Raw genomic sequence first — 14,769 nt, 5'->3', positions numbered from 1 at the left:
TGTCAATCCGTGGCACAGCACGTCTTGTGAAGTCTCCGGCTAACGCTCCAAACAAACCATCAGGGTTCCTGCTCTGAGTGTCGTCTCCATTGCTTCCAACACAACCAGCTGTGATTGAATGCAGAGGCATTTATGTATTAGGATTGCAATGTTATTAGTATGTAGGAAATAAGAGCGACAATGTAGACGGAAGTTTACACTGACTGTTAAATAAATGTAGAAATAAACGTTCCTTATTTTGCAATGAAAGACGATAAAACAGGAACAGAGTTGACATTTCTAGCTCTTCCTGTTTATTCTAATTTATGAATAATTTCCATCCAATGTAACGTTTCCATATTAAACGTCACAGTGTGAAGCGTGTGGACAACAACACGAGAGAAACCAGTGTGGCGGTTTGAAGGTCCTCGCATGTCAAATGAGAAACTGCCCTTACCTAACACATGCAGGGTTATAATGTGTGTTTGGACATGACACGATGAGAGATACAAAGACGACTGAAGTTGTTGACAGGAAACATTTATTGGGTTTTGCTCACATTGATTGGACATATAAATATGGTTGTGTCTAAAAGCTGATCAGAAGAAGAAAGAGTCTACAGGTAAGGCAGAAGTAAGTCAACAGTGAAGAGTTCCATCATCATCACGATGAAGAGGAGGTCTGTCTATGTGACCTCCACCACCTGCCTCAGCTCCTCTATGAGGGGAGCCAGCTCCTTCTCCAGACTCATGATGAGACCTGAGGACACAAGGCACGTGCTTCCTTCAGATTAAGCACACATGTATCTGTTGCTCCTGGTGAGGCTTATTGCCAGGCAGGCTGACACATACAAGGACTTTGCATACATGTTATATTTCAAGTCTTCAGCTCAGTGCATGCTGTGGTGGACGCAAGTACGAATCCGGCATGCGCTTCCTTTCAGAATATAATAATGGCTACACTGGTCAGAACATTTAAAAAAAAGTATTGATTCTTAATCTGATCACTTTAAAAAGGCTGACTTAAATGACCCCGGTGTGTATTCTATGTTCATCATTGTTTACAACATGTTGCGACCCCATTCTTTACGGATGGACTGTCAGAACTAGTGATTGTAAATGGAAGGTTTCTTCAGCTGCAGCTTAAACAATCTGAATGTTGGATGAACCTGTTGGAAAAGATCCCTGATCATTGATCATATCTGTGCTCGATTATTCTTGACTTGAAGACTTTGTACCTGTGTTGGCGTTGCTGGCGGCGATGAAGCTGATGACCAGCGGTAACCTGTTGAACTGCACAATCTGATCGACAGAGGAAACACAGGTTGGGCTTGGGGTGTCAGTGCAGGACGTGCAGTGTGTGTCAACAGATAAAGCATCATGAAAACAAGGTGTGTGAGCTGCAGGAAGGGATGGGTATCGCTACGGTTTTATCGGCACTACTGCTTTTAACGATAGCGCTTATCGGTCCGGTCCTTATACAAATATGATAAACTAACTAAACAATTGTGAACAAAACTAACATTGCTTTTTATTTAAATTAAATACATAATATTTTACATCAAAAGAAACAACAATGTTTTAACAGATCGTATTAAATAATCTGAGGACAGAACTGTAAACAGAATAGCTGAAACTTTAACAAACTAAATAACTCAGTTTCCTCTAATCATTAGCCCATGTTTGTATAATGTAGTTAACTCCGTGTGTTGCTGCTAGCATGCAGAACACCTGACGTAAACAGGTTCCTCGTGGACGGGGCTACAGAGCTGCTAAAGACAGTGGAACCCGGTGCATTCCTCCGTCTGGGTCTGGAGCACTTTTGATAAATGTTTAGACAAACTGCTCGTGTTACCGCCCTGACATGCTAAACTCTTATTCCACTTTTGGTAACTTTGTCCACATCGAGACGGGTAAAGTTTAACCACACCTCGGAGCGCTTAGTTCTCTACGCCATCTCCTCCGTGTGTGTGTGTTGCTGCATGTAGCAGAGCGTGTGTGTAAACTGCCCGCCCCCCTCGCAGGCGGGGGAGAGAGAGAGATCTCTCGTCTGGATTAGAAAGATCGAAAATACTAAAAATAACCATGTTGCAGTCTTTGTGCGTGTTAGAAACGGAGTTGGCGACACTAAAACTGCAATATAATGTTTGTGTAGCAATAATACACATGACATATTTTTGACATGTCTCCAGTACCGATAAAAAGACGGCTAACGTCGCAGCTTAACGGTACCACGCTCTTTAATAATTCAGCCCCGCGGCTCGGTACCCATCCCTAGCGGCTGGTGTGCAGGCGGAGCACACACCTGGTAGGTGTTGTAGTAGCAGATGATGCTCTTGTTCTTGGACAGGCCCAGCTTGCTGCCCTGGTCTGTGGCCAGAGCGAAGGTGGACAGGAAGCCCGGCCTCAGAGCGTGCACCGGGGCGTTGTCATTGGCAACTGCAGGGACACAGAGGCAATGTTAACAACAACAACAACCACTTTAAGTCAAGCACACTCCAGAGACAACGCTGACAGTCCCCTGCTGGGTCCGACTGATCCATTCAACACATTGATAGGAAGGCTGTATAAAGGACGACATCAGGAAGGTACTGGATGTAGCTTCATGTTTTAGAACATCAAATAAAATCTACACCATGCGACTTAACACTGAAGAGTTATATTGTATATTAGTGTTACTACATACCAGAATTAAAACAGCGCTTGACTTCAAGTTGACAGAAGCACATCTTAATTAAAGTTCATGGGTCGGACGGCCTATGTATTTTGTTTCTTTAATGAAAAGGGTGTATTCGGTTTTATTTGATTTGAGAATATGTGGGCTAGGGCTGGAGGAAATTATTTTTAGGCATGCACAGTTCATATTAAATATTTTGCATGCTGCAATTCGGCCATTGAGAGGGCTCCGTTTGATCTGAAATAGCCTGCTGTTGTTTATGGAACATTTACATAACTAGGACCACAGCAAGAAGCTGCCAGCAGACAGAGGAAGTCACAAGTAGTACTGGATGCTGTTCTGAAAATGGCTCACACAGGAAATAAAAGCCCAACCCAGCAAAACCACAATATCATGGATAATGGAGGTTATCCTTTACTGTGGTTTGCAGTGGGAGGAAAAGGAGCACACTCAATGATGAGAGGAAAGGTTCAGGAAGGTTCCTTGCCTTTAATAACTGGGACTCCATCCCTGTCCGTCACCACCACAGCATGCAGACCTTCCACACTGAAGGGAAGCACGGAGAAGATGTTACACATGAGCCGACACCATACGGCTCAAAGCTGGGCATTGGTTATACAGTACACACCTCTGCAGCTGTTTGTACAGGTATCTCTTCAAATCCTGTAACATGTGTTGGATGGAAAACAACAAGTTAGACACATGGTAACAACAAGCTGCCCGTCAGTCCGACAGTCAAAGATCCTTTACGGAAGCACAAGTATTAATACCACACTGTTAGAATATTCTGTTATTATTGAAAGGCCTGCATTGGAAATGTTAATATAATTAAGATTATTATCAGCAAAATGTTGTTTAAGTATTACACTTAAAAGTTACACAATGCAGACAAATCTGAATTAAATGAGAAAATAACTCAAAATGTGTCAAATTAATGTGTTATGTTAATTTATCGACTAAGAAGTTGTTCTGTTGGCTAGTTTAATTTATGACTAAATATCATACTTTGTGTTTTTCATGCAAAAATCTTTATTGTAAAGTAACAAAAAGTAATTGATTTGTGTTTTTAGATGTGTTTATATTTGTATTTATATGCTCCTTTTCCTATTAGTTTATTGGGAAATATCTGAAAGCCATGTTGTTTTGTGTGCATGTTCATTACAGTGAAGACCCTGCAGCTGTAAGCTCTGGTTAACATACAAGAGTGCTACAGTGTGGAGCTACATGCTAACGTCATGTTACACACACACTCACATTTTACGCTACAATATGTTGTGACATTTTGCCCTCGCGCACTATATGTTGCCAACAAGTTGTAAGTTGCTATATCCAGTAAATGCGACATTTCGTTTTGATAAAAAAACATTCCGTTAGGTTTGTCCGTCTCTGTGCTAGAGAAAGATTCTGGGGCTAGCTAACTGGGAGAGGAGTGGACACGGGACACATACACACACAGACGCACGCGCGCGCGCACACAGACGCACGCGCGCGCGCACACACACACACACACACACACACACACACACACACACTCACGTCAGCCATGATATGCAGAGCGGTCGGCAGCTGTGGGGAGAAACAGGCTTCATTAGAGTTAAAGTTAGCTTCACTATCTGTCAATATACATCAGCTGTAGACAGCAACAAGCTTTGTTAGATTAACGTTGTCTTCATTGTATGTCAATATAAGCTACACCGGGAGACACAGGCTCTATTACAGTAACGTTAGCTTCACTTTCTGTTCATATTAATTCACTTTAGAAAGAAACAAACTCCTCGGTCAGGTTGACATGTTAGCTACTTAGCAAGATATCAGCCGATATTTATCTCTTAGGTTTGTTCCTATAATAATAAGTTAAACTAGTGCCTATAGTTAGGTTGACCTGTGCATGCAACATTTATCTGAAATGCTATATTAACAAACTACACAAAATACAATATAAACATGAAATGGGTTCGCAAACCTTACACTCTTCACGAGAGGCACTACCACTAATCACATGACAGCTTGTTTTGTTTCCGGCTCTGAAAGAAGTGTTGAGGAGAGTCGCTGCTGCGTAACACGTGACCGCAAACTGCGCACTGTGCACTGCGCTGTTTTCTTCTTCGTCGGTAGCGTCGGTGGCGGACTAAACATTAATTAAAGGTGTCTTCCGCAACCTACTGTACCGGAGTGGGGAACAGCATGAAATATTATCAACTTTCTCATTACAGTACATTTAAGACATTTCAAAACACTTAAGTCATGGATTTATATATATTTCCGGATATGTTTGCTTTGAGCCTGAATTGAATGGACCAACTGGCCAGATGATCAAATGCTTAGACTTTGTTCATGTATACGTTTAATTGCTTAGCCTTTAACAATCTTATACAAATAATTCTTTAAAAAAAAAGACCAAATCAAACCATCTAATGGATTTGTAATACTTTGCCGAGCCACTGAATCCTAGTCTTGTAAAATGTTATGGTTATACAGTACCTTTCCAGCAATTCATGCCACTACAATGGAAAATATGTTTGCAATATTTGTTTATTTAGGTATATAAAGATAACCCTTAACTCCTGTAGAAACAGAAGAAAGAGGCGCTCAGCAGTTGTCATTTCCCTGGGACCAAATCCAAAAATAGCCCACTATTAATAGAATATTGGACCAGACTGGACTTCCCATGCTCTTTGGAAACACACTACTGTGAGGGGAGACCGCCTACTGCGTATTGCAAGCACAAACAGGTGAGTTCTCTGAGAAAACAAAAGGTTTGATCGTACAAACTAATGTGCTATGAAATATGACCACTCAAGTTCTCCATATGTCCGAATTAGACTTTGTTCAAGTCTAATACATTGATGTAAACTCGACCAGAAATGTAATGTGGAGGGGAAATGAGGTCGAATAGACATGTCGTATAGCTGTTGGACTTGTAGAGCACTGGTAATGCATCACAATGTAATACTAGCTGAGAAAGAGCCATCTTTCATTTATTAATAATAATGTTTAGCTTCACCTTTGCTTTTCCTGCTATGACAAACAATGTCTGATGTGATTACATTTTGAAAATCAGCAAGTAAACATGTTTGGTACATGGTGGACATATGTTTACCAGAGGAGACACCTCTGTGATGCTCATCTGTCCATTCCTAATCAGAGCGTTTCCAAAGAGTTGACACTGAACTATAACAACAATGAGTAAAAAAGCCAGTAAGGCCTTGATGCAGCCTCGTTACGCTAAAGGAGGATACTTTATTTCTGTTAGTACTGTGTGTGATTTCCTTGACATGATTGTGTTTGTCTGGTTAGCATGGGGGACTTCCAGCCCTTCGAGCAGGACTTCTACCAGTCAGGATACTACATCGATGACCAGGGTCACACTGTGGCCTACTATGAGACCCACAATTCTGCAGACCCTGATTATGACGACACGTACGTTTTTGACATTTTTAAGATAACCCTATATCGAGTGGTGTTGGCGGTCTTCCGGTTCCCATACCTCAAAAATCAACAGTTTTTTTAATGTGCTTTTGGTTAGACGCCTGGAATAAGATCTGTGGTTTACACAAACTTAAAAGGTTTTCAGGTTTTGTTGTAGGACATAAAGTATGTCAGTAAATACTCCACTGGTGAATTTAAAAACAACGGTTACTAACAAGCAGCTAAATGAGACTTCTAAACATCACACCGAACGTTAGCCGCCGTTAGCTTAGCGGTGGTGAGACGAAGTCATGCAATCGGGATGTGGTTTGTTTATAGCCTAACATAAAAGTTTCTCTGTTTACAGCTTTTATTCCTGTGATTGCATGTACAATTCAAAAAGCATAAAGTGGTGTTACTATGTGGAGATAATCATAAAGAACAAAACGTTACGCATCATAAACATATGTTTGCCAAAGATCTTTTTTCTGCAATGTTCTAAAATACAATAGGAAAATACCTCATCACTGAACCACTCAATCTTACCACGTATGTGTGTGAGGCATGACATTAGTTTCAGACCAACAGCACATTTAGCTGTTAGATATTTAAGATAAGTTAGATATATTAAGTAACACGCTAAAGGGTCGTATTACTATCCTTTGCAATGTCAATATGTTTCCATTCATAATACTATTGAAGGCCAGTGTCAGTCTGCTACACAATGCAAGCGCCATTTGTTTCACAATGCCCAAAGCGGACCCTCTCGGACACGCAGATATGGAACGTATCATTTGGCCCAAATGTAGCAACAAAAGATGATTGCAAGATTCAACATTTGATCAGACCTCAAGGATAAAAGAAAAACTCTGTATGTATACAAAAAACACCACAGGGCCCTTGGACAGACGTAGCGCTTATTCTGAAACGACGCTGAAGTTGGCTTCCGATTCGGCAGTTAAGGGGAAAGTTAAAGAGCCTGTGACAGCCTCCCAACAACTGTTGTGCAATGAAATATTGGGCTACTAGTCATCTCGAACCGTAGTTTAAAAAAGAAGGTGCGATACCGTTCGATAAATATCAATAATTTCGAACATCGCGGGGAAATTCCTTCGACTCATTTTGAAGTTTTGGGGGAAGCCGGAAGTGACGTCAATGCGGGAACGCTTCACTGTGCGGCGAGAGAGCCAAACACGGACAAAGTGTGTTGTCATGCGTAGAAATGGTGAATTACTGAGTTTAGGCACGTTAATAACGTTTTAATGAAGTTGACTACAGTATATTCATATTTGTCAGTGCTTTCATGTCAATTCGGCGACATAAACATAAATGATCGTGGTGAAGATGATGATTACATTAGGATTAAAATCGGAGTGAGAGCTGCTGAATTTCCTCCCGTCGGATGTGATATAAAAACAAATCGATTATTTTTGTAGTTGTAAACTCAAGTGGATGAAACTACATTTATTAGTGCTTTCATGTCAATTCGGCGAACATATGATACATTAAATGATCGTGAAGATGATTTAAAAATCGTTTGAGCCGGTCTGCATTTCCTGATGAGAAAACAAACCGATGCTTTTTGTAGTTGTAGTACACCAACATGGATTAAACGTGTGGTTTTTTTACCACAATGTTGGGGAAATTAATGGATAAAATGCACGGATTATTATTATTATTTTATTCCCACTCCGATCGGGACACTAGGTCCACCGTTTCCCCGCAGCGAGGCCCCCCCCGTTGACAGTTTACGTGGGCTGGGTGCAGTGGCGGACTGGCCGGTACCGAAGTGGGCCGGTCGGATAAGTCACTAGCACATCCCCCACTCCCCCCGTTGACAATTTACTAGCGGTACCGAAGTGGGCCGGTCGAGAGTCCCGGGATGATTTTTAGTCCCAGTCCCACTGGCTACATGACCGTATGATCGGCCATATTGACGCACCTCATTCCTAAACTTCTAACAGATACAACATAAACCGATCCTTCAGCCTCATGAGCTCTCAGATACGTTCAAATTAACTGTCATCGCTGTCTGAGCTTGCTGCTGTGTGCGCTCGTGCGTTTACATCTGACTGTATATATATAAAGGTTTACATGCAGAAGCTGGGATCCTGGACGGTGCAGCTGGAGCGCTGTGCCCGCAATGACGTCACCATCATTTGGCGGGACTTGAAGAATCCCAGAGAAGATCCAGAAAATGGTCAACATTGAAGGATTAATGGTTATCAAAGTACAAATATCCAAAATCAGTTCAGTAACGGTTTTCAAGGGGACAATATTACTCAAATTGATGGGTTTGGATGATGGGGGAAAACCGTGTCACATGCTCTTTAAGGGACATTTAATTTACAGCGCTGAGCGAACAATCCTCCAGGAGTGTTGAACCTCTTAAATCGCTGCATAGCCGATTTATTTGGACTGGATTATCCCAGAGAGTCTAAAGATTCTTTATAACACAGTTTGAGATTTGTGAAACCTTTATTCTATTTGTGAAAATACAAACAAGGGAGAATTCAGTACTTTTTTCACATGTAGACCACATTAGACCAGGTCCTGATCTAAAACCACTAGACCTAGACTCATCAAATCTGGACTGGATTATCCCAGAGGGTCTAAAGATTCTTTATAACACAGTTTCAGATTTGTGAAAGCTTTATTCTATTTGTGAAAATACAAAACACAGGTGGAAGGCTGTCTGCAGGCAGCTCAGGATCAGGATCAGAGAGTGAACCTCCCAGCTGGGCGAGCCTTTATGCCTTCTTGTATTTTCAGTTCACAAATAGAATAAAGCTTTCACAAATCTGAAACTGTGTTACAAAGAATCTTTAGACCCTCTGGGATAATCCAGTCCAGATTTGATGAGTCTAGGTCTAGTGGTTTTAGATCAGGACCTGGTCTAATGTGGTCTACATGTGAAAAAAGCACTGACATCTCCCTTGTTTGTATTTTCACAAATAGAATAAAGGTTTCACAAATCTCAAACTGTGTTATAAAGAATCTTTAACTCTCTGGGATAATTCAGTCCAAATAAATCGGCTATGCAGCGATTTAAGAGGTTCAACACTCCTGGAGGATTGTTCGCTCAGCGCTGTAAATTAAATGTCCCTTAAAGAGCATGTGACACGGTTTTCCCCCATCATCCAAACCCATCAATTTGAGTATATTGTCCCCTTGAAAACCGTTACTGAACTGATTTTGGATATTTGTACTTTGATAACCATTAATCCTTCAATGTTGACCATTTTCTGGATCTTCTCGGGATTCTTCAAGTCCCGCCAAATGATGGTGACGTCATTGCGGGCACAGCGCTCCAGCTGCACCGTTCCAGGATCCCAGCTTCTGCATGTAAACCAGCAGTCAGTGCGCACGACGCGCACACAGCAGCAAGCTCAGACAGCGATGACAGTTAATTTGAACGTGTCTGAGAGCTCATATGAGGCTGAAGGATCGGTTTATGTTGTATCTGTTAGAAGTTTAGGAATGAGGTGCGTCAATATGGGCGATCATACGGTCATGTAGCCAGTGGTGGAATGGGACTAAAAATCATCCCGGGACTCTCGACCGGCCCACTTCGGTACCGCTAGTAAATTGTCAACGGGGGGAGTGGGGGATGTGCTAGTGACTTATCCGACCGGCCCGCCACTGCACCCAGCCCACGTAAACTGTCAACGGGGGGCCTCGCTGCGGGGAAACGGTGGACCTAGTGTCCCGATCGGAGTGGGAATAATAATAATAATAATAATCCGTGCATTTTATCCATTAATTTCCCCAACATTGTGGTAAAAAAACCACACGTTTAATCCATGTTGGTGTACTACAACTACAAAAAGCATCGGTTTGTTTTCTCCATCAGGAAATGCAGACCGGCTCAAACAACGATTTTTAAATCATCCTCACGATCATTTAATGTATCATATGTTCGCCGAATTGACATGAAAGCACTAATAAATGTAGTTTCATCCACTTGAGTTTACAACTACAAAAATAATCGATTTGTTTTTATATCACATCCGACGGGAGGAAATTCAGCAGCTCTCACTCCGATTTTAATCCTAATGTAATCATCATCTTCACCACGATCATTTATGTTTATGTCGCCGAATTGACATGAAAGCACTGACAAATATGAATATACTGTAGTCAACTTCATTAAAACGTTATTAACGTGCCTAAACTCAGTAATTCACCATTTCTACGCATGACAACACACTTTGTCCGTGTTTGGCTCTCTCGCCGCACAGTGAAGCGTTCCCGCATTGACGTCACTTCCGGCTTCCCCCAAAACTTCAAAATGAGTCGAAGGAATTTCCCCGCGATGTTCGAAATTATTGATATTTATCGGAACGGTATCGCACCTTCTTTTTTAAACTGACGGTTGGAGATGACTAGTAGCCCAATATTTCATTGCACAACAGTTTTGGGAGGCTGTCACAGGCTCTTTAACTTTCCCCTTAACTGCCGAATCGGAAGCCAACTTCAGCGTCGTTTCAGAATAAGCGCTACGTCTGTCCAAGGGCCCTGTGGTGTTTTTTGTATACATACAGAGTTTTTCTTTTATCCTTGAGGTCTGATCAAATGTTGAATCTTGCAATCATCTTTTGTTGCTACATTTGGGCCAAATGATACGTTCCATATCTGCGTGTCCGAGAGGGTCCGCTTTGGGCATTGTGAAACAATGGCGCTTGCATTGTGTAGCAGACTGACACTGGCCTTCAATAGTATTATGAATGGAAACATATTGACATTGCAAAGGATAGTACATACGACCCTTTAGCGTGTTACTTAATATATCTAACTTATCTTAATATATCTAACAGCTAAATGTGCTGTTGGTCTGAAACTAATGTCATGCCTCACACACATACGTGGTAAGATTGAGTGGTTCAGTGATGAGGTATTTTCCTATTGTATTTTAGAACATTGCAGAAAAAAAGATCTTTGGCAAACATATGTTTATGATGCGTAACGTTTTGTTCTTTATGATTATCTCCACATAGTAACACCACTTTATGCTTTTTGAATTGTACATGCAATCACAGGAATAAAAGCTGTAAACAGAGAAACTTTTATGTTAGGCTATAAACAAACCACATCCCGATTGCATGACTTCGTCTCACCACCGCTAAGCTAACGGCGGCTAACGTTCGGTGTGATGTTTAGAAGTCTCATTTAGCTGCTTGTTAGTAACCGTTGTTTTTAAATTCACCAGTGGAGTATTTACTGACATACTTTATGTCCTACAACAAAACCTGAAAACCTTTTAAGTTTGTGTAAACCACAGATCTTATTCCAGGCGTCTAACCAAAAGCACATTAAAAAAACTGTTGATTTTGAGGTATGGGAACCGGAAGACCGCAACACCACTCGATATAGGGTTATCTTAAAAATGTCAAAAACGTACGTGTCGTCATAATCAGGGTCTGCAGAATTGTGGGTCTCATAGTAGGCCACAGTGTGACCCTGGTCATCGATGTAGTATCCTGACTGGTAGAAGTCCTGCTCGAAGGGCTGGAAGTCCCCCATGCTAACCAGACAACACAATCATGTCAAGGAAATCACACACAGTACTAACAGAATAAAGTATCCTCCTTTAGCGTAACGAGGCTGCATCAAGGCCTTACTGGCTTTTTTACTCATTGTTGTTATAGTCAGTGTCAACTCTTTGGAAACGCTCTGATTAGGAATGGACAGATGAGCATCACAGAGGTGTCTCCTCTGGTAAACATATGTCCACCATGTACCAAACATGTTTACTTGCTGATTTTCAAAAATGTAATCACATCAGACATTGTTTTCATAGCAGGAAAAGCAAAGGTGAAGCTAAACATTATTATTAATAAATGAAAGATGGCTCTTTCTCAGCTAGTATTACATTGTGATGCATTACCAGTGCTCTACAAGTCCAACAGCTATACGACATGTCTATTCGACCTCATTTCCCCCCCACATTACATTTCTGGTCGAGTTTACATCAATGTTATTAGACTTGAACAAAGTCTAATTCGGACATATGGAGAACTTGAGTGGTCATATTTCATAGCACATTAGTTTGTACGATCAAACCTTTTGTTTTCTCAGAGAACTCACCTGTTTGTGCTTGCAATACGCAGTAGGCGGTCTCCCTCACAGTAGTGTGTTTCCAGAGAGCATGGGAAGTCCAGTCTGGTCCAATATTCTATTAATAGTGGGCTATTTTTGGATTTGGTCCCAGGAAATGACAACTGCTGAGCGCCTCTTTCTTCTGTTTCTACAGGAGTTAAGGGTTACTTTATATACCTAAATAACAAATATTGCAAACATATTTTCCATTGTATGGCATGAATTGCTGGAAAGGTACTGTATAACCATAACATTTTACAAGACTAGGATTCAGTGGCTCGGCAAAGTATTACAAATCCATTAGATGGTTTGATTTTGGTCTTTTTTTTTTAAAGAATTATTTGTATAAGATTGTTAAAGGCTAAGCAATTAAACGTATACATGAACAAAGTCTAAGCATTTGATCATCTGGCCAGTTGGTCCATTCAATTCAGGCTCAAAGCAAACATATCCGGAAATATATATAAATCCATGACTTAAGTGTTTTGAAATGTCTTAAATGTACTGTAATGAGAAGTTGATAATATTTCATGCTGTTCCCCACTCCGGTACAGTAGGTTGCGGAAGACACCTTTAATTAATGTTTAGTCCGCCACCGACGCTACCGACGAAGAAGAAAACAGCGCAGTGCACAGTGCGCAGTTTGCGGTCACGTGTTACGCAGCAGCGACTCTCCTCAACACTTCTTTCAGAGCCGGAAACAAAACAAGCTGTCATGTGATTAGTGGTAGTGCCTCTCGTGAAGAGTGTAAGGTTTGCGAACCCATTTCATGTTTTATATTGTATTTGTGTAGTTTGTTAATATAGCATTTCAGATAAATGTTGCATGCACAGGTCAACCTAACTATAGGCACTAGTTTAACTTTATTATTATAGGAACAAACCTAAGAGATAAATATCGGCTGATATCTTGCTAAGTAGCTAACATGTCAACCTGACCGAGGAGTTTGTTTCTTTCTAAAGTGAATTAATATGAACAGAAAGTGAAGCTAACGTTACTGTAATAGAGCCTGTGTCTCCCGGTGTAGCTTATATTGACATACAATGAAGACAACGTTAATCTAACAAAGCTTGTTGCTGTCTACAGCTGATGTATATTGACAGATAGTGAAGCTAACTTTAACTCTAATGAAGCCTGTTTCTCCCCACAGCTGCCGACCGCTCTGCATATCATGGCTGACGTGAGTGTGTGTGTTGTGTGTGTGTGTGTGTGTGTGTGTGTGGTGTGTGTGTGTGTGTGTGTGCGCGCGCGTGCGTCTGTGTGTGTATGTGTCCCGTGTCCACTCCTCTCCCAGTTAGCTAGCCCCAGAATCTTTCTCTAGCACAGAGACGGACAAACCTAACGGAATGTTTTTTTATCAAAACGAAATGTCGCATTTACTGGATATAGCAACTTACAACTTGTTGGCAACATATAGTGCGCGAGGGCAAAATGTCACAACATATTGTAGCGTAAAATGTGAGTGTGTGTAACATGACGTTAGCATGTAGCTCCACACTGTAGCACTCTTGTATGTTAACCAGAGCTTACAGCTGCAGGGTCTTCACTGTAATGAACATGCACACAAAACAACATGGCTTTCAGATATTTCCCAATAAACTAATAGGAAAAGGAGCATATAAATACAAATATAAACACATCTAAAAACACAAATCAATTACTTTTTGTTACTTTACAATAAAGATTTTTGCATGAAAACACAAAGTATGATATTTAGTCATAAATTAAACTAGCCAACAGAACAACTTCTTAGTCGATAAATTAACATAAACACTTAATTTGACACATTTTGAGTTATTTTCTCATTTAATTCAGATTTGTCTGCATTGTGTAACTTTTAAGTGTAATACTTAAACAACATTTTGCTGATAATAATCTTAATTATATTAACATTTCCAATGCAGGCCTTTCAATAATAACAATATTCTAACAGTGTGGTATTAATACTTGTGCTTCCGTAAAGGATCTTTGACTGTCGGACTGACGGCAGCTTGTTGTTACCATGTGTCTAACTTGTTGTTTTCCATCCAACACATGTTACAGGATTTGAAGAGATACCTGTACAAACAGCTGCAGAGGTGTGTACTGTATGACCAATGCCCAGCTTTGAGCCGTATGGTGTCGGCTCATGTGTAACATCTTCTCCGTGCTTCCCTTCATGTGGAAGGTCTGCATGCTGTGGTGGTGACGGACAGGGATGGAGTCCCAGTTATTAAAGGCAAGGAACCTTCCTGAACCTTTCCTCTCATCATTGAGTGTGCTCCTTTTCCTCCCACTGCAAACCACAGTAAAGGATAACCTCCATTATCCATGATATTGTGGTTTTGCTGGGTTGGGCTTTTATTTCCTGTGTGAGCCATTTTCAGAACAGCATCCAGTACTACTTGTGACTTCCTCTGTCTGCTGGCAGCTTCTTGCTGTGGTCCTAGTTATGTAAATGTTCCATAAACAACAGCAGGCTATTTCAGATCAAACGGAGCCCTCTCAATGGCCGAATTGCAGCATGCAAAATATTTAATATGAACTGTGCATGCCTAAAAATAATTTCCTCCAGCCCTAGCCCACATATTCTCAAATCAAAATAAAACCGAATACACCCTTTCATT

The 14,769-nt window shown here is 41.0% G+C and overlaps 1 protein-coding gene and 1 long non-coding RNA gene across 4 annotated transcripts; one reads left to right on the top strand and one right to left on the bottom strand.

The window, feature by feature from the left end:
- Positions 1 to 503: 503 nt before the first annotated feature.
- Positions 504 to 4,706, bottom strand: lamtor3 (late endosomal/lysosomal adaptor, MAPK and MTOR activator 3). 3 transcript variants are annotated; one of them, XM_034110874.2, is made up of 7 exons: positions 4,619 to 4,706; positions 4,192 to 4,221; positions 3,284 to 3,318; positions 3,143 to 3,201; positions 2,284 to 2,417; positions 1,217 to 1,280; positions 504 to 738 (listed from the first exon to the last, which is right to left on the bottom strand). In XM_034110874.2, exons 2-7 carry the CDS (start codon positions 4,198 to 4,200, stop codon positions 665 to 667), a joined length of 375 nt encoding a protein of 124 aa, XP_033966765.1. In that variant the 5' UTR covers positions 4,201 to 4,221; positions 4,619 to 4,706; the 3' UTR covers positions 504 to 664. The 3 variants fall into 3 exon arrangements, with proteins under 3 accessions (XP_033966765.1, XP_033966766.1, XP_033966767.1); XM_034110875.2 differs by having other exon boundaries at positions 4,624 to 4,706; XM_034110876.2 differs by lacking the exons at positions 4,192 to 4,221; positions 4,619 to 4,706 and having other exon boundaries at positions 3,284 to 3,327.
- Positions 4,707 to 12,777: 8,071 nt separating this feature from the next.
- Positions 12,778 to 14,269, top strand: LOC139436036 (uncharacterized). Its single transcript, XR_011645236.1, has 3 exons — positions 12,778 to 12,915; positions 13,314 to 13,343; positions 14,207 to 14,269. It is a non-coding gene; the product is annotated as an uncharacterized lncRNA (long non-coding RNA).
- The last annotated feature ends 500 nt before the right edge of the window (positions 14,270 to 14,769 follow it).

This window comes from Pseudochaenichthys georgianus, chromosome 22 (genome assembly GCF_902827115.2).
Source record: "Pseudochaenichthys georgianus chromosome 22, fPseGeo1.2, whole genome shotgun sequence".
NCBI lineage: Eukaryota > Metazoa > Chordata > Actinopteri > Perciformes > Channichthyidae > Pseudochaenichthys > Pseudochaenichthys georgianus.
This window is presented reverse-complemented; position numbering and strand designations above follow the sequence as displayed.